The sequence below is a fragment of the Coenobita brevimanus genome, chromosome 29 (assembly GCF_032717465.1).
Source record: "Coenobita brevimanus isolate Jiangsu-jjx chromosome 29, ASM3271746v2, whole genome shotgun sequence".
NCBI classification, from domain to species: Eukaryota; Metazoa; Arthropoda; class Malacostraca; order Decapoda; family Coenobitidae; genus Coenobita; species Coenobita brevimanus.
Window position 1 is genome coordinate 29,757,438 of NC_136982.1, and position 21,102 is coordinate 29,778,539.

Consider the following 21,102-nt stretch of genomic DNA (forward strand, 5'->3'; position numbering starts at 1 on the left):
CTTTTAGAATAAATAAATCCTTTAGACATTCACTGTGCTGGTTGTAAACATCAACAGATTTATGTCCTTTACTGGTTGATTACTTCATATGAGTTTTGGGTGGGGGTTGGAATGCATCTTCAGTATTTTTACAGAAACCTATGGGGAAAATTGCTTAGAAATTTGGCAAACTTGATATCTGATGACTGTAACAGGTACGTATACCTGTCGGATATCTGGGTACACCTGTACTGCAAAATCACTGTCAGCTGAAGCCAGCTCATGTGTGAGATAATTTTTTTTTTTTTTTTTTTTTTTTTTTTTTTTTTTAATAGCCAACAAATGTACAACAACAGTAGAAGTGCAGCTTTTTATTTTGCAGTGATAATGAAAACTGCCATTAATCAATGGATCACTACACACACACACACACACACACACACACACACACACACACACACACACACACACTCACTCTGCTTCATTTATAAAGGCTCTAACATGTTTACATGCATCAGCCTTGGTCAGCTATTGGCAGCTCTCCATGCTGCTCAATTTTTGGCAACCTCCCTTTTAAGTCCCTTATCCCTGAGGTCATGACCTCGTCCCAGGTTTTTTTCGGTCTGCCTCTTGCAACCCTACTCCCAATGTTAATATTTCTCACTTTCTGCACCCAACTGTCATCCCTCATCTTCTCCACATGCCCAAACCAAATCAATCTGTTGCTCCTCACCACACCACCAATACTATCTATCTATTGCCAGACGCCTCAATCCCGTTTGGGGTGGCCACAAACAAATCGCCTCCACGTCGCCCTGTCCCCCACCATTTCACTGCACCCTCCATTTCACCAATACACTCCAGTCTTATCCTTCCTCTTAACTCTTCCACTGCAAACCAAGCCCCCCAGGCCTCGCATTTAAGGACGCACTGCACATCCACCTAATCACTGTCATTTTTGTATGTCTGAGCCTGTGAATATCCACTTCCTTTACTGCCCAGGTCTCACTAGCATACAGCATTACACTCCTAACACATGCCACACACAAAGATCCCTTAGCACAGAGGGAGAGCCCTCTCAACGTCACGAGAGGCAAAAAGCTCCCTGAACTTCTCCAACCACTACTCATTGTAGCCACACAGCTAGCTCCAGCCCCACCTCCGACACATAACATGTCTCCCAAATAACAAAACTCTTCTACACATTCAAGAGACTCACCAGCAAGGTCAATCCTTTACATCCTGACAATCTCCACATGCTCTCCCTGACACACCGCACACATGAAATATACAGTCCAATTTGCTGGCACAGTATAATGTGATAACCCAAGACTGCCAGGCTGCCAGCAAGGTACCTGAATTCATGCTACTGAGCATCAACTGGAACATCAGTGATGTATGTTGGCAACCAATGAAGTATTCGCCTGCCAAGGTTTCCTGAGTGATAGCTACCCTGGAATTGCCAGGTCACAAAAACCAACTAAGCAGTGTGGTGTCATTCAAAGTGTTTAAAACAAAAGCAGTCTGATTGCACAGTGTCATGCTCCAGACAAGCCAAGCAATGCACCAGGAAAAAAAAAAGGGGGGGGGGGGGGAAGGCAACTCCAAACTACAGACTTACATCAACCTAAGAGGGGAACAAGAGAAAATGAAGGAGACTGGTAAATGTTTTACTACATCCATGCACATAAATACAAGGGGGTTACGTGTTTAGTTCATTCTGTCTGTTTATTATTAAAACTATAGAAAAATTGCTCGATGAGAGATGCACTAAATTCGTCATTATGACAGGCCCATCAGAGAAGCAGGTGATTAATTTTGCTCAAAGAAGGCCATGGGAGGTCATGGGCAAGGTCAACTCAGTTCTGATTTGACTTTTCCTAAACATGGTGAATGGGTTTAAGGTTAGCCAAGGATGAAATTATTCTAGTACCGGGTATCTAAACAGTAAGTCAATGTTTAAGGTCATGGTTTGATCTTATCTGAACCTATCTTGGTGGCTCAGTTGAATGCCAAGTAAGGATGAAGCAATTCAATTCTGAGAGAAATCAGCCAAAGGTCAAGGGCATGGGTACAAAATTTAGCTTTAACAAACTAAAGGACTCAAGTGTTGCACTTTCTGAATGCTCCATCTTATTTATTCTGCTTCTTTTCACTGTATAATGCCGTAAATTTTCTTTTATTCCAGGATTACAGTACTCTAATTATTACGTGTGTGTGTGTGTGTGTGTGTGTGTGTGTGTGTGTGTGTGTGTGTGTGTGTGTGTGTGTGTGTGTGTGTGTGCATTTGTGTGTGTGTGTCCAACAGTTCCACACCCCTCCTATTCCATCAAGATTTATCTCCTCAAAATAGAAAGACATGAAGGCAGGACATTGTGAGGTAAAAACACACTGGAAATGAATGGGAATAATGCCTTAATCAATTTACAAAAAAATAAAACGACAACAAAGACTTTTACCTAACTTAACCAAGAAGGAGTGGAAAATTTTTAGAGGGCACTAAATATAACAGAAAATTATACTGGAAGCAAACCAGGAAGAATAAAGAAATCTAACAATAAAAACAGCTAAAACAAAGAGAATGTACAATGACATAATTACATCCATCAATGATCTTCAGCTAGGTCAAGTAACTAGCTACCACTGGCAACACAGGGCATGAGGCTTGTAAGTTTTCGATCTCACAAAATTTAAGGAGAGGTTTTGTACTACTTTTGTTAAGTGTAGGGGAATTCTGTGCACATTATTATATGACTCTGACCAAATTGAAAGGGTCACATCACTCCATTCGGCTCAGTGGTGGGTGTAAAATCTGCCAGAACTGTCTTTCTGAGTGCCACATCAACTGTCCAAAGAAGACAAAAACATCTTGCAAAGGATGGGCTTTTCTTGAGTATTCAAATCTCTTATCATAGTACAGTACAATTTTATCTCTGGTCACAAATCTTTATACCACCCCATAGTGAGTTATGCAGAGGTTTACTAAATGTATGCTTGTCCTAGAAAATCTCAGGGTCCTCAACTTTATACTGTATATAATAAAATGAGTTGTAAATACTGTATGCCTGAATGTGTGGTTACAAAAATATAAATAAAAAACAAAATTGAAGCAATAAGTCAACTGATAGTTACCTTGCAATATCATCCAGCAAATCAACTGGGATAAGGAAGCTGTTTTTACTTGCTGGGGGAGGAGCCATTGCTGAAGCTGAGGGGAAGTAAAAAAGAAAAAACACACACAATTAATGAACCAATGTTATGGATATCTTTTCACAGCAGCAGTCATTCCATCATGCTTTCCTTCCTTACCAAACCAGTCACAGACTACTGCGCAGTTACCAAAATTTGAATTCCATATTTCCAAAAATAGCATTTGCCAAAAGAATCATGAAAGCATCAGTTTACTGACAATATTTTCAAAGAATGTATTTACAGACGAGGAAGAGGTCATCACATGTTGGCAAAGTGCTGCATTAGTCTGTAGTCACTCAAGCTAGCTCAAGCAGGAATCACTTGAACCCTGAGGATGACTTCTTCATTTTGTGTTACAGTACTGGATTCTGTCTAAACAGTACAAGTCAAATATTAATCACTGTTGTGATGGTGACTTTTCAAGCCTGAATCTCCAAAACCATGAATGTAGGATATTAAATGGTAGCATGAATACAGTACAGTAATTATTTACAGGAATGCCAAGTAAGTGTATGATAGTCTATCTATCTATTGCCAGATGCCATAATCCCGCAAGGGGTGGTCATTTGACTCTGAGTTATTTGTTTTATGGGGAGGGGCACTAACCCTCCACCAACCCACTTGTTGACACGTAGGGAGAACGTATGAGTTTGGTTATATGGTTACCACCCAGCGTTGTAAATGGTTTCTTGGCTTACAGGAAACCATTTGGCTTGTCACTCGATGTAAAGCCACCTGTAAGGGAAAGAAAAGCAATAAGAAGTGACACGAAAGATGGTAATGACAGAAAATTGCACTTTTCCAAAAAAAATTTATAAATTTTTGGAAATGCACCCAACTTCCTAAGAAGCTTAAAATTACATTTTTCCGAAGGTTTTTAGTGTGTTTTGTTTGTATCTGATATCTGTTTCTGTCGGAAATCACTACATTTTTTTAGGTCTTCCATTATCGATGGGGGGGGGGCATCGATATAATGGGGGACCTATGGGAAACAGCGGGTTTGGGTGGGGGAAACACGCAAAAATGAGTGATTTACAGCAGAAAAGCAATCAGAATAAAATAGATCACACGAAAAACCTAAACAAAAATGTTAAGATTCATTATTAAACCAACCTAACCAAAAACAAAACCTAACCTAACCTAACCTACCAGTAACCAATCTCTGCCTATCCAAAACAGGTCCATCGAGTCTAGACCTGAGTATTTAATTACCAATTTACACTGAAGACAGTCCAAGAATTGGTTCTTCGTCTTCATGAAAAATAATTTTCCTGTGAGTTGGGCACTTTAGAGATGCTGAGGTATAACCCCAAGCGATCACATGAAGGCTACAGCTTTAGTGTCTTTCTTGTTAAATTATGATATAGCATCAAAGTAGCTAATTCAGTTTGCAGCCTTCAAACTTCGCCATGGCAGGACATGAACTGAAATTCATACCCCACAGGCCCAAGCATGGGAACAAAATTCAAATTTGAAATCCTACTATGTGACTGGATAAAGGATATAAATCTGGCTTAAACCGGCACATGTGCTGTGGTCTGCCCATGCATGTGTTTTATCCACCCACACATATCACACGTACAAACAAACACACACAACTCACAGACCGCTGGAAGGCAAGGCTCTCTCTCTCTTGCCTCAGAAAATAATTACATTAGCTATGAATTTAATATCTCAGTAACGAGTGAACTGCAACAGAAATGCCATAGAGGAAAAAGTCTCAAAAATACCTAAAGTACAGTAGATGTGGATGTGGTTGAAAAGATTAGGAGAAATACACTGAGGTGGTTTGGACATGTGGAGAGGATGGAGAGTGAAAGACTGACTAAGAGGGTGTATGTGGGTGAGGTGGAGGGAGGGAGAGGGAGGGGTAGACCGAGGATGAGGTGGAGGGATGGAGTTGAGAGGTATATGAGGGAGGGGGGGGTGAGTTGGGGGGAGGGGAGTCAAATGGTGGGTGACAGAGTGACTTGGAGGCGTTTTGTCTGCGGCCACCCTTTGCGGGATTAGGGCGTCGGGCTATAGATAGATAGATAGATAGACAGTACATCCTCCTAGTAGGTGCCTATATGGGTGGCAGAGGATGTCGCATACTAGGAATTCACGTACTGTGACTACATAAACTTACGGGAAAAACTACATATGGGCGGCACCCCCCTTCATGGGCAACCCTTGAGATGTCTTTCAGACCTAAGTATTGTACTATACAGGGAAACTATCTAAGACATTTTACCTAAGATAAAGTAAACCTACAAGATCATGGCTTTACTAGGTAAATCATTGGTGGCAGGTGGTGGCGACCATCATCCACTCACTTGATGTCGTGCTGCCTACTTCTTCCTTAGCCTTTATCATTCTTTTTCTGAGCCTGCCCTCCTCTCTTCCTATATCTCCCATCTTTCCTGTCACTTCTTATTGCTCTTCTTTCCTTTACAGGTGGCTTTACATTGAGTGACAAGCCAAATGGTTTCCTTTAAGCCAAGAAACCATTTACAATGCTGGGTGGTAACCATATAACCAACCCATATGTGCTCCCTATGTGTCAACAAGTGGGTTGGTGGAGGGTTAGTACCCCTCCCGTAAAACCAATAACTCAAAGTCAAATGGCCACCCATTACGGGAGTATGGTGTCTAGCAATAGATAGATAGATAGACAGACCTTTACCTGTTATCGCTTCTCGGGGGGGACAACGTTGCATACTCAGGGTGACCCCGGATTTGGGCCACTCTTCGCTGCCTGTCTCGCTTACAGGGAGTTCAATTCATGTACTAATAAAAAATACATTAAAGTAAAAACAAAAATAGGTCCTCGCGTACATAGAGGATTGCGTACACGGAACTCGCATGCTGTGGGGATGTACTGTATAAGGTGAGAAAACTCATTTTTTTGTCATTTATTTGGGTGATTTTCCAAAATACCAAAAATTAAAATTTCTGAAAGCTTCTTAATCCTGATCATTTCAGATTTAGGATACTGCAATGTGTAACACTTAATACTGGTAACAGTACTGTATGCTGACGAGTACCACTACAAAATATATGGTACACAGCAATTGCATTGTCACTAGTGATTTTACTCAAAACCAAACTCAGATCAGCAATAATGGGTACTAACAGCTGTTATTACATGACAACAATAAACTCCACTGAACATTATACAGCTCTGTGTGATTTAGCAATATTTTAAAGACTTTCTTTGAAAAAACAGACAGGCAATATTGAGAGCCGACTGAAAATGAATTAAGATGCCATTTAAGTTATACTCACTGGACTGGCATGTAATACTGTATAGATACTGGTCATTATACATGTGTGTGTGTGTGTGTGTGTGTGTGTGTGTGTGTGTGTGTGTGTGTATATACAGTAATCACTCTAATATCCGGACGCCCAATATCCGAACATCCTGTGTGTGTGTGTGTGTGTGTGTGTGTGTGTGTGTGTGTGTATACAGTAATCACTCTAATATCCGGACGCCCAATATCCGAACATCCCCACTAACCGGACATAATCGTCCCGGGATCCAATATTCTCAAAATGGTCCGAAAACACCCAAAAATAAAAAAAAAATTAAAAAAAAAATTTCCCGCCCGTAATTTGAACTTGCCGTGCGCGGCGCGGGAGAGCATTGTTGTGGCGCGTCATTCCTCCGATGTCCAATAGAGCGCCGCTGCATCCTCCCCACTTTCCGCCTGTCTCTCGCTGCGAGTGCACGCTCGTCGTTATGCCTGCCCACGTGATCGCTTTTGTGGTGGTGCCTTACCTGCTGCAGGTACTCCTGCTGCTCTCGGGCCTCCTCTTAGTGTGTGTGATGATGGCCCCGCCACCTGAGAAAAGGAAGAGAGTGGTGTTGACTCTGGAGAAGAAACGGGAGATATTGGAGAAAGTAGATGCGGGGTGGTCTTCTTCCCGCATTCTCCGCGAGTTTAACCTGGCCCGGTCTACTTTGTTCGATATTAAGAGATCCCAAGACAAACTCATGCAGTACATGGCTGACTTTTCATCGAGAAGCAAACGCAACGTGGAGAGGAAGGTGATGTTTACCCCCAAGTTTGCAGAAATCGACCGATCCACGTTGATTTGGTATCGACAACAACGTGCTGCTGGTGTGATGGTATGTGGAACGGAGCTGAAGGCTGCTGCTGAGAAGTCCGCCAGGCTTCACGACGCCCTAGACTTCAAGGCATCCGAGGGTTGGCTCTTTGCGTTCAAGTTACGTCATGGCCTTACCAACCGTAAAGCTCATGGCGAAGCATTGGACGCTAACGAGGATGGAGTTGACAAGTTTCGGCACAAGGTGAAGGGCTTGATCGACAGGGAGGGCCTCACTCTCGGTCAAGTCTACAACGCAGACGAAACTGGCCTATTCTATCACTCGCTGCCAACGAACACTCTAGCCGAGGAGACGGAGAAGCGTGTACCTGGCCGCAAGCTCTCCAAGGAACGGATATCTGCTTTGTGTTATGCCAATGCTAACGGCATGCACCGGCTTAAGCCCGTTGTTGTTGGCCGCGCAAAGCAGCCTCTGTGTCTTCGTGGGGTGATGGATGTCCTTCCTGTCGTCTGGTACCATTCTTTGAAGGCATGGTTTACAGCTGTGATCTTCAAAGACTGGTTCCACCGCCACTTCATCAAGGAGGTCATCCATTACCAGACGAAGACACTGGGAATCCCGTGCGACCAGGTAAAGGCCCTCCTTCTCCTTGACAATGCACCTGCCCACCCGTGCGACAAGGACTTTGTGGCTGAGAATGGGCGCATTAGATACATGTTTCTGCCACCTAATACGACTGCTCTCATCCAACCAATGGACCAAGGAGTGATCGTGGCAACAAAGCGCCTATACCGTCGGAAGTTCCTGGACGAGGTGATGGTTGTTCTCAAGGACGAGGACGAGCGCAGGGAGGGATGGGATACACGAGGCAAGCGGACTTTGGAAAACCTTCGCCGCTACAACATCAAGTCTGCGCTGTACAACTGGGCTAGTGCATGGAAGGAAGTCCATGTGAAGACTCTGGAAAATGGTTGGTCTTGTCTGCTTCTCGGAACGGATGTGGAGTACGATTTTCTAGGCTTTGACGTGGATGATTTCCACGTACGGCTACGTATGCACAGCGACGATGTTGATGTGGACGATGTTCGTGAGTGGTTGGATGACAATGAGGGCGATCCTGGGTATCAGACGTTGTCTGATATCGAGATCACGTCTTCAGTTGCAGGTGTCAGTACCGAACTTGAAGATTCCAACGAGGAAGGCGACGATGATGCGGACTCCTCTCAGCAGGACACTACTCCAGCCATCCCCAAGCTGAGCGCACTCCGGGAACATCTAGAGTTCGTCCTAGACTACCTGGAACACCCGGACTGCGACAGGGAGATGGGGCCCTTGGGACTCATGGAGGAAGTGCGTGCTTTCAGGCAGCGCATCATCAATCGTCAGAATCGTCGGTCATTGCGTCAATCAACCATTGACAGTTGTTTCAGGCCCGTGACCCCCGCTGTGCCCAGCCCTGGCTCCACTCCGTTGCCTCCCCAAGACAGGCCCTCATGCTCCGAGCCACAGCCCAGCACATCAGCCACGGTGGAGTCACCGCTCGACGTGAGTTTGCGGCTGTCTTCAGAGTCATCTGCAGTGGGTACGCCATCACCATGACCCAGCGATGCACCCCTAGGTCACCTGCCAGTGATACTCTCGGACTCTGACAGTGAATAAACAGCAAGAACTTCTCCACTAGACCACACGGGAATTCAGAGTGTTGTGCAGTGAAAAAAAACAGTGTGTTGTGTTAAGGATTTACAGTTGTGAGAGAAAAGACTCAATTGAAACAAAATTTAACGTAAATAGACTTGTTTGTTTTGGCTTTGGAAAATTATTAGAAGAATGGGAAAAGTTAAAGTGCAACACTTAGTAAGTTACAATGGAGCATTATTTAGACAAGAGTGCACACTGTGACGAGAACGGACTTCTGTGTGCGATTGACTAAGTTCAGTGCAAGACTTCAGGAACAGTGTACTGCAAGTGCTTCTGGAAATCCTTCTTACTGTCAGAGTCCGAGAGGAGGCGGTTATTCATCGAGGTGGCCATGGACTTGCTGTAAGTAGGCAGAATGTTTCATACTGTACTTTTTTCCATACTATACTTACCTCATTTCACTCTTTAATGTCCTTTATTGGTGTGAATAGGGTGTTAGGAGCTATGCATGTGCAGTGGGAAGGTGTTTTTCGAGTTAGGCTAGGTTAGGGTCCATAAGTACCAGTCCAGGGGCCAGTCACCAGAATGTTTTTTATTGTATGAACCTACTTCTAAACCCTCATTTTATGTTTCTTTTGCATTTATTTCAGTCATTTATGTGCCTTATTGGTGTGATTTGGGTCTTAAATGGGTGCTATGCATGTCCAGAGGGAGTTGTATAGGTGTTTCTCTGAGTTAGGGTCCATAAGTACAAGTCCATTAGCTGGGGCCCAATATCCGGACAGGACCACTATCCGGACCTGCCTATGGCTCTATTACATCGGATATTGGAGTGATTACTGTGTATATATATATATATATATATATATATATATATATATATATATATATATATATATACATATATATATATATACTCAACCCCCTGCTATTGCACATAATTGGTCACAGCAAACGCGTGTGATAGCTGAATATGCAATAGCTGAACTGAACAATCAATGAGAAACTTTCTAATTGGTGTTTGGTGGCCCATTTTTCTAACTTTTAACCACTTTATGCCCGCGATTTCCCGCCAATCTCTCCTCCAACATGAAATAAAGCATTATTATATTAATAATAACAGTATAATGAATAAATAAACAACATATAAGGCCATCAAACTTTTATAAGGATTAAGGCTTGGGTGGTTTGATGGGTTCCGAGTCTTGGGAGTGGCTTAATTCCCACCAGATCTCTTTAGCTGTCTCCATGATTTCTTAGTGTCCACAGCTAAAGGGGGTATCACACGGTACATCGTATCAAGAACGGCCGAGGAACATTTAAGTGGAACAAAACTTCCACGCTATCACACATGTTCCTCATACTGTTGCAAGAGCCCCGTCTCAGTTGTAAACACGTGATTACTTTATCGACATCACAGCTTTCTTGGCATAGGAAATATTAACTCTTTATAAAGGTTTCAAAATGATTGATAGTTATTCCAAAATACAGTATTAATAATTATTCAGTGTTAGGATAAATTTCAATGCTGTAGTATGATATATTCTTTCGAGTTGAATGGGTTTTGTTCACACTGTTTTGCCCATCGTATCCTCAGCAGGAATCCGTTCAGATGCATTCCAAATGCCCGTGGTATCGTCGGCAATTTTACCACGTTACCGTTCCGATTAACCATCGTATCCTCGGCAAACCTCGTATGAAGTGCCATATGAATAAGTTTTGCTTAGCCTGTCTTCAAACTCGACGCATGATAGTGGTCTTGGGGTGTGTGATGGCATGTATGGTTGTGCATTTGATGTGTGCGCGATGGCAGATAAACGCGATAGCTGAACGTGCGATAGCAGAGGGTTGAGTGTATATATATATATATATATATATATATATATATATATATATTATATACAGTATATATGTATATATATATGTATATATATATATATATATATGTATATATATATGTATATATATATATATATATATATATATATATATATATAAAGTATATATATATATATATATATATATATATATATGTATATATATATATATACATATACACGGTACCCTCTCGTCCAACACGCATTTGTCCAGCACGATTCGCGTCCAGCACGGAGAGCAAAAAATTAGTACGATTTAATATGATTTAAGTACTGTAAAACGGGTGCATAAGCATAACACTGACGGAGCTCCGAGAAGTGGGCGAAATCTGCAGAGTTCGCCTCTAGCACGATCACCCCTGGTCCAACACTGTCATACTGAACATTCCCGTGACGCTGACAGCCGATCAAAACTTCCAATCAAGTAGCCTCCCCCGCCCGCTATCGTGACGAGATCGTGATGTCGCCAAATGAAAAACGCTTCTGCTCTCAAGTAATGTTTTGTTTAAATTTCTCCCACCACAGCGCTACTCAGTTGCATAATTTGCATTGGACAGTGCTTTTTTCTTGCTGCATTTTCTGCCCTAGTTACAGCAATTTTACCCTGCTCACAATGCCTATGAAGCCTTCTGAGAACCCCAAGAAGCGGCGGCACCTCCCTCAGGCCACCAAGCTAGAATTCATCGAGAGGCAGAAGAAAGGGGAGAGGAATTTCAAAGGATTTATGAGGGAGGTTGAGGAGAAGCAGCAGTCATTACCCGCTAGTGACGCCAGCAGCCATCCTCCAGGGACCCAGTAGGACTACCTACAGCCTCGGATATCACCTTCCATTCCCAGCAAGCCCACCAACACTATCCTAAAAGGTTAGTTATTGTCACGGGGTTTTTATAATATCACGGTAATTTTGAATAATTGCTGCTTAAATATTTAAATTGATATTAATATTCAATAATATTAAAGAGCAGGGACAATGATTGTCTTGCTAAATCATGCAACGATTCTCTAAGAACGAGAATTTAAAAACTTTCTCAACAGTACACAGCAGAGACTAATTACTCACAATTGCTGAATTACTGTACTGTTAGCCTCTGGAGAAAGTTACTTCACCCCTGACAATAAATTACTAATACTAATATCAGGCTCTTGCTGATGCTTTAACTCCTATCTGGCACAACGGATTTTAAGTTAACACAACAAGACTGGTCTAAGTACCAGTTATGAAGGCAAACGTTTATGCAAGCTATGAGCTATATGGAAAATAAGCTTAATTTGGAGAAATGAAACAAGATTTTACTTTACATTAAGCTCAAGAAAAAGAACTATTAAATTTATTGATTACAAAAAGTAAATTTAACGTTACAATTCAAATCAAATTAATGAGACGCACTCACTCACTCACACAAAAGCTAAATACTTACGCCTAGAAAAAAAACACCTTAATTAAACTCTTATGACTAGGGAAATACAAGAAGGAAATACTATAGTCGATGAATGCTGCGTATCACCCAAGCTGAACTAAGGATGGAAGTACTGAAGAACTGTGAAGTGGAGTTTGGGTACTAGCTGACCTCTCACACTGCTGGCACAGGACCTCTCTCCGTCGCAGCAACAACTGGACTGAATTCAAAATACATTGTATGGGCAGGACGCACAAGCCACCGGAAGAAGGCGTGGCTAACAGTTAAGGCAAGCAGAGGTGAACGATAAAGAAACAATTGTATCGCTCAGTAGAGCACTTAGTGACGTGCATTAAATCGGTCACTTTTGAAAGTGACGGATGTTTTGAAAATTATACTCCGAAATGGAGGGAGAAACGGTTAGCTGAGCGATACACAGTGAGTTTTCCACTAATAGTTCGTGGCTTCTCACAAAAGGGAAATGTCGCGAATTGATTCGTGACATTACGCCCCTACAAAATTAAATTTTTTCCTTATGGGAAAAAATTTGTGGATATATATATATATGTACACATCCTAAGTCATTCACACAAGATTCACACTGTGGTGTGTGTGCTATCCTGCTACAGGAGAAAGTCGCAGTCGCCAGTGAGCGAAAAAACCTCGTATTTACGTTAATAGAAGCAAGCTTGAGGGAAAAACTCCGTGACGACGGTGAAAATCCTGTACTCAGGTCAAACTGAGCGAAAATTCGCTACATTTACACTGACAACTAATTGTTGTGTAGCGTGGTGTATGTAATACACGGTGTAGGTGTGACAGTTGTAGTGTAACTGTACCTACGTGTAAAATGACACAGTAAATAATAATATGGCGACGACGAAGGCAGAGAAGAGGCGGCAGCGTGCGGCAGACGATCAGCTGGCCCGCACAGCAAAACTGCTACACCCATTGCTGAACCTGCATAACCAATTGAGGTGGAGCATCAAAAGTGTCAATGAGACAAAATTTTATTATGTTACAATTACTCTCTGCCTAGCAGTCAGTGCTACGACGTACATTCGAGGTTGCCATTAATTATAGCACACAATTATGGTCGGCAAGTTGAGAATCCTTGTGCAAACTCGGGTCTTCCATAGCCTCGAACTGCACACGGGTCCTCAACTTGTGCCTTAACCTACAGTACTTATATTAATATTGGGGAGCTGAGAATCCTTGTGCAAACTCGGGTCTTCCATAGCCTCAAGTCGCCTCTGCGGAGTTCTCACCCCCCCCTTAACCTACAGTACTTATATTAATATCGGGGAGCTGAGAATCCTTGTGCAAACTTGGGTCTTCCATAGCCTCAAGTCGCCTCCGCGGAGTTCTCTCTCGAACTTCCCCCTTAACCTACAGTACTCATATTAGTATCGGGGAGCTGAGAATCCTTGTGCAAACTTGGGTCTTCCATAGCCTCAAGTCGCCTCTGCGGAATTCTCACTTCCCCCCTTAACCTACAGTACTTATATTAGTATCGGGGAGCTGAGAATCCTTGTGCAAACTTGGGTCTTCCATAGCCTCAAGTCGCCTCTGCGGAATTCTCACTTCCCCCCTTAACCTACAATACTTCTATTAGTATCGGGGAGCTGAGAATCCTTGTGCAAACTTGGGTCTTCCATAGCCTCAAGTCGCCTCTGCGGAATTCTCACTTCCCCCTTTAACCTACAGCACTTATGAAGGGAGAAACCTGTACTGTACACAGGAAAAATCATCTGGTAAATTACCAATATGCTGGGAATCGAACCAGGGACTCTCAGATGAGAGCCAGGCAACATACCACTACACCACGACCAGGTAAAAGTTAACTCACGTTGTCACAATCTTGTAACCAACGTCCCTCCGCCCCCACTGTGGGCATCAAGAGGATGAGTTAACCCCCTGGCACTCGGGCAAGTAGATGCTTTTAATCTATCCCAAGCACTTACGGCAAGTCAGAATGAAGGGAGAAACCTGTACTGTACACAGGAAAAATCATCTGGTAAATTACCAATATGCTGGGAATCGAACCAGGGACTCTCAGATGAGAGCCAGGCAGCATACCACTACACCACGACCAGGTAAAAGTTAACTCACGTTGTCACAATCTTGTAACCAACGTCCCTCCGCCCCCACTGTGGGCATCAAGAGGATGAGTTAACCCCCTGGCACTCGGGCAAGTAGATGCTTTTAATCTATCCCAAGCACTTACGGCAAGTCAGAATGAAGGGAGAAACCTGTACTGTACACAGGAAAAATCATCTGGTAAATTACCAATATGCTGGGAATCGAACCAGGGACTCTCAGATGAGAGCCAGGCAGCATACCACTACACCACGACCAGGTAAAAGTTAACTCACGTTGTCACAATCTTGTAACCAACGTCCCTCCGCCCCACTGTGGGCATCAAGAGGATGAGTTAACCCCCTGGCACTCGGGCAAGTAGATGCTTTTAATCTATCCCAAGCACTTACGGCAAGTCAGAATGAAGGGAGAAACCTGTACTGTACACAGGAAAAATCATCTGGTAAATTACCAATATGCTGGGAATCGAACCAGGGACTCTCAGATGAGAGCCAGGCAGCATACCACTACACCACGACCAGGTAAAAATTAACTCACGTTGTCACAATCTTGTAACCAACGTCCCTCAGCCCCATCTGTGTGATTAGATAGGATGAGTTAACCCCCTGGCACTCGGGCAAGTAGATGCTTTTAATCTATCCCAAGCACTTACGGCAAGTCAGAATGAAGGAGAAACCTGTACTGTACACAGGAAAAATCATCTGGTAAATTACCAATATGCTGGGAATCGAACCAGGGACTCTCAGATGAGAGCCAGGCAGCATACCACTACACCACGACCAGGTAAAAGTTAACTCACGTTGTCACAATCTTGTAACCAACGTCCCTCCGCCCCCACTGTGGGCATCAAGAGGATGAGTTAACCCCCTGGCACTCGGGCAAGTAGATGCTTTTAATCTATCCCAAGCACTTACGGCAAGTCAGAATGACTGTGTACAGTACAGGTTTCTCCCTTCATTCTGACTTGCCGTAAGTGCTTGGGATAGATTAAAAGCATCTACTTGCCCGAGTGCCAGGGGGTTAACTCATCCTCTTGATGCCCACAGTGGGGGCGGAGGGACGTTGGTTACAAGATTGTGACAACGTGAGTTAACTTTTACCTGGTCGTGGTGTAGTGGTATGCTGCCTGGCTCTCATCTGAGAGTCCCTGGTTCGATTCCCAGCATATTGGTAATTTACCAGATGATTTTTCCTGTGTACAGTACAGGTTTCTCCCTTCATTCTGACTTGCCGTAAGTGCTTGGGATAGATTAAAAGCATCTACTTGCCCGAGTGCCAGGGGTTAACTCATCCTCTTGATGCCCACAGTGGGGGCGGAGGGACGTTGGTTACAAGATTGTGACAACGTGAGTTAACTTTTACCTGGTCGTGGTGTAGTGGTATGCTGCCTGGCTCTCATCTGAGAGTCCCTGGTTCGATTCCCAGCATATTGGTAATTTACCAGATGATTTTTCCTGTGTACAGTACAGGTTTCTCCCTTCATTCTGACTTGCCGTAAGTGCTTGGGATAGATTAAAAGCATCTACTTGCCCGAGTGCCAGGGGGTTAACTCATCCTCTTGATGCCCACAGTGGGGGCGGAGGGCCGTTGGTTACAAGATTGTGACAACGTGAGTTAACTTTACCTGGTCGTGGTGTAGTGGTATGCTGCCTGGCTCTCATCTGAGAGTCCCTGGTTCGATTCCCAGCATATTGGTAATTTACCAGATGATTTTTCCTGTGTACAGTACAGGTTTCTCCCTTCATTCTGACTTGCCGTAAGTGCTTGGGATAGATTAAAAGCATCTACTTGCCCGAGTGCCAGGGGGTTAACTCATCCTCTTGATGCCCACAGTGGGGGCGGAGGGACGTTGGTTACAAGATTGTGACAACGTGAGTTAACTTTTACCTGGTCGTGGTGTAGTGGTATGCTGCCTGGCTCTCATCTGAGAGTCCCTGGTTCGATTCCCAGCATATTGGTAATTTACCAGACTACAGCACTTATATTAGTATTGGGGAGCTGAGAATCCTTGTGCAAACTTGGGTCTTCCATAGCCTCAAGTCGCCTCTGCGGAGTTCTCTCTCGAACTTCCCCCTTAACCTACAGTATTTAATATCCATGTACAGGCCCTGGACATACTGTGTCCTGTGGGGCCAATGGGCGAGACGTCAGGTCTGCACCCACTTCACCACTACCCTCTCTCAACTGACTCAGAGATTACAGGTGTGGTTACAAATGGCACAGGAAGGACATGACCCTGATTAGTGGTGTTACTTTGACACACACTGCAGGAACGGACAAAACTATCTATGTCTCGTCCCATCCCTGGCCAGAAAAAGTCAGCTCGGATACGGCCCTGGGTCTTCCTTTTGCCCATGTGACCTCCTGAGGCTGAACAATGACCCCATTGTAACACTGCTAGGCGGTACTTGGCGGGAACGACAAACTGCAGTCGAACCTCGCCCTCGGGTGTTCGTGACTCACGGTAGAGCCGTCCTTGTTTGCGAAGGAACTTGGCTCGACCTCCCCGTGAATACTTAATCACTCGACCCTTTTGTTTGTTCCGCACGGCAGCAAGTGTCGGGTCAGAATGCTGTTCTTGTACAACAAGTTGACTACACATCAGATCATGCGGCGATTCAATGATCACTGGGGTGACACAGTCTGGAGCCTCAGTCATGGCTCGTGTTACCGCAGCAGCCGAAGTCTGAGTAGCGTCATCGGAGCAACTATCCTTGACTCCATTAATATTTCCAATGATGAGGTCAAATAGAGGCTCTGGCATGACAACTGCAAGTGTCATACCAGTATAAAATGGAGATGCCACCTGGATACATGCCTCAGGGAACAATCTCACTGATCCATCAATAAGATTTGCATGGATCTGTCGACCTGTATACTGCTCAGGCCGAACTAAACTCTGCTTAACAGAACAACCTGAGGAACCATTGTCTCTCAGGACCTTCACAGGAATGCCTCCCACAAACCCTGGCTGTACAAGGAAGGTACTGTCACCTGTGGTGGGGCCTGTGGAGGAAGCAGCTAGCCACTCATGAGACTGCTGAATTGATGCGGCAAACATTGTGCCTTGTGAATTAGACACTTGAGGAGTCATACTCAGTGCCTGAGGAGATGGAACATTGGCCATCTGTGGAGGGGGGTTCACTGTCGCTGTGAGACTAGTGAACTGTGGGGGAGCACCCATACTGGTAGGGACGTGACCACCGTGCTGCTGCTGAGGAATGAAGGCTGCATTCGCTTCCTGCCTCTTTTGAGCTGGTGGTGAAAAAGTTTGTCCCGACGGTCGGTTGCGTGGCTGATACTGCTGCTGGTTAGGGTACTTGTTGTACCTCTTCCACTCAGGTTTCTGAGTGTTTTGCCCCTGGTCCTTCCACTGCAGTCTTGGACCTTGGCCATTATTCTGAGAATGACCTTGTTGCTGGGATTCAGTCTGAGACGGCTTCCCAGACTTGGCAGTATCTTTTCTGCTCCAGGTGTTTTGCTTACGAGCTTGATGCCCGTATGCAGTAAAGAATGCATTAGCCTTTTCTGCCATTTGGCTGGCATCTTTCACCTGGCAGATCTTAAGCTGTGCTATGAGCTCAGCAGGTCACGACCTCTCTAGCTGTGTATGCAGCATAAGGTCAATTATCCCCTCACGCGTGGAAGGAGTTTCATCTTTCTCCATCCACTCATTTAAATAAGCTGTGAGACGATCAAGGAACTGAACAGCTGTCTCCTTGTCTTGGAGACGAGCTCACATGAACTGAACTTTGGCGTCGTCTACTGTGAGACCATACGCCTTAATGAGTGCAGCTTTCATCATCTCACATGTGAGATTGTCTCCACGAATTCTGTGGAGAATATCGAGGGCAGGGCCCTCAAATAGGCTAAGAAACTGAAGCCGCTTAGCTGCCTCATCCACTTGATATAAGTCTGCCATGTCCTCAAAACGAGCTATGTACGGCTCGATTCGCTCGCTTTCCTTGTATGAAGGAAGCTTGATGCGTAGGGTCGCCAGGACATGTGCAGGGAGAACGCTCGTGGAGCTTGGACCAGCTGCACCAGACGTGTCTGAAGCCAAGGAATCTCGCTTGAGCTTCAGCACTTCAAGTTCATGTTCTCGTTCTTTGTCTCGTTGTTCACGCTCGTATTCGCGCTGTTCTCGCTCGTGTTCGTGCTGTTCTCGCTCTTTTTCTAACTCGAGCTCGCGTTGTTTCTGCTCGTGTTCGCGCTGTTTCTCACGCTGCTCTTGTTCATATGCACGCTCTCTTTCACGTTCCTCACGCTGTTCTCGCTCGTATTCGCGCTGAATCCTACGCTCTTCACGAGCATCTTTCTCACGTTCTTGCTCGTAATTGAACCGTGAGAGAACGTAACTCTGTATTTTCTCTGGGTCTGTGAGACCCATATCTTTGGCTTCCTGTAAAAATACAGTAGTAGCCATGGCGCTAATTTATTAAGCAAAACCGAAATTGAGTACTGACTGCTTAGCGACGAATACTAATAAACACAAGTAAAGAGTACAGACAAAAGCTAGTGGTGACCAGTCTTATCTAGTTAACTGGCAAAGAATAAATCAAAAATGTAAATGACTGGGAAGACTCAATAATAAACACAATGGGTACGCTGACTTCTCAGAAGCGAATAAAATCGTCTGGCGTTACCAAGAATAAACTAGAGTTAAGTACTCTATTGATTAATAAAGCAAAAATTTACTTGCTAAATCAACGGTAACCACCGGTAAACTTGTGCCTATAAACTTTAATGATAAATACCTAAATATGAATGAGTGAGCACTATCTTGTGAATAGCTTTATAGCTAGGAGTTAATATCCTGGAATGAGGTCGCCAATTGTCACGGGGTTTTTATAATATCATGGTAATTTTGAATAATTGCTGCTTAAATATTTAAATTGATATTAATATTCAATAATATTAACCCTTTAACCGCGGGTGTCATTCCAGAATGACGTTGCAAAAACTGGACCAAACCGCGGGTGTCATTCTCGAATGTTTGTGAATATTTTGAATACCCCGCGTTTTTTCCGTGCGCCAATTGTTTCAAGGGAGAGTAGCTATTAAGTTCTTTCACTCCAGCCGACCCCCACCTTCCTCTTTCCCCCCTGGGGCCCCACCCCCCACCCCCTGGGCCCCCCACCCCACCCCTGACCAAGTATCTGTCCAGCTGTGTGAGTGACAACACATGTTGATGTGGCAGTGAAGTGCAGGCAATTACAGTGCCTTTTACCTGTCTCAGTGAACACAGAGTGGGTGTTTATCGTATGTGCAGTGTTCATATATGTTTATAGTATTATTATCAGAATGTGATTGGCATTTGGTAATGGTGTGTGAGCGAAAAATAGTGATTACAACACCGCTGATGTGGCAGTGAAGTGCAGGCAATTACAGTGCCTTTTACCTGCCTCAGTGAACACAGAGTGGGTGTTTATCGTATGTGCAGTGTTCATATATGTTTATAGTATTATTATCAGAATGAGGTTGGCATTTGGTAATGGTGTGTGAGCGAAAAATAGTGATTACAACACCGCTGATGTGGCAGTGAAGTGCAGGTAATTACAGTGCCTTTTACCTGCCTCAGTGAACACAGAGTGGGTGTTTATCGTATGTGCAGTGTTCATATATGTTTATAGTATTATTATCAGAATGAGGTTGGCATTTGGTAATGGTGTATGAGCGAAGGTAATGATGTGTGGGCGAAAAATAGTGATTTTACACCCCTCACTTCTAACGGCACTGCCCGTCCTGTGAAAGTCAACAAAGTCATGAAACCTACATCAATGGAAAGCTGAAGGTTAGTACTTTCTAATGGTACCTTATTTTTTTCTCTAGCTTTATTCTGTGCAGAGTTATTAAGGTTTAAAGGTTTGTTTACATTTGGCTGAAACCCCCGCGGGAGAGGACAGTCAGACCAAAACAATACCCGCGGTTAAAGGGTTAAAGAGCAGGGACAATGATTGTCTTGCTAAATCGTGCAACGATTCTCTAAGAACGAGAATTTAAAAACTTTCTCAACAGTACACAGCAGAGACTAATTACTCACAATTGCTGAATTACTGTACTGTTAGCCTCTGGAGAAAGTTACTTCACCCCTGACAATAAATTACTAATACTAATATCAGGCTCTTGCTGATGCTTTAACTCCTATCTGGCACAACGGATTTTAAGTTAACACAACAAGACTGGTCTAAGTACCAGTTATGAAGGCAAACGTTTATGCAAGCTAGGAGCTATATGGAAAATAAGCTTAATTTGGAGAAATGAAACAAGATTTTACTTTACATTAAGCTCAAGAAAAAGAACTATTAAATTTATTGATTACAAAAAGTAAATTTAACGTTACAATTCAAATCAAATTAATGAGACGCACTCACTCACTCACACAAAAGCTAAATACTTACGCCTAGAAAAAAAAACACCTTAATTAAACTCTTATGACTAGGGAAATACAAGAAGGAAATACTATAGTCGATGAATGCTGCGTATCACCCAAGCTGAACTAAGGATGGAAGTACTGAAGAACTGTGAAGTGGCGTTTGGGTACTAGCTGACCTCTCACACTGCTGGCACAGGACCTCTCTCCGTCGCAGCAACAACTGGACTGAATTCAAAATACATTGTATGGGCAGGACGCACAAGCCACCGGAAGAAGGCGTGGCTAACAGTTAAGGCAAGCAGGGGCGAACGATAAAGAAACAATTGTATCGCTCAGTAGAGCACTTAGTGACGTGTATTAAATCGGTCACTTTTGAAAGTGACGAATGTTTTGAAAAGTATACTCCGAAATGGAGGGAGAAACGGTTAGCTGAGCGATACACAGTGAGTTTTCCACTAATAGTTCGTGGCTTCTCACAAAAGGGAAATGTCG

The 21,102-nt window shown here is 43.8% G+C and overlaps 1 protein-coding gene across 1 annotated transcript in view; it reads right to left on the reverse strand.

Annotated features, from left to right (window-relative positions):
- Positions 1-21,102, reverse strand: part of DCP2 (decapping mRNA 2) — a 164,199-nt gene that overhangs the window by 82,569 nt on the left and 60,528 nt on the right. The window contains exon 2 of the mRNA XM_080268805.1: positions 3,112-3,187. Coding sequence (XP_080124931.1) covers positions 3,112-3,187 — 76 coding nt within the window. The remainder of the gene's footprint in view (positions 1-3,111; positions 3,188-21,102) is intronic.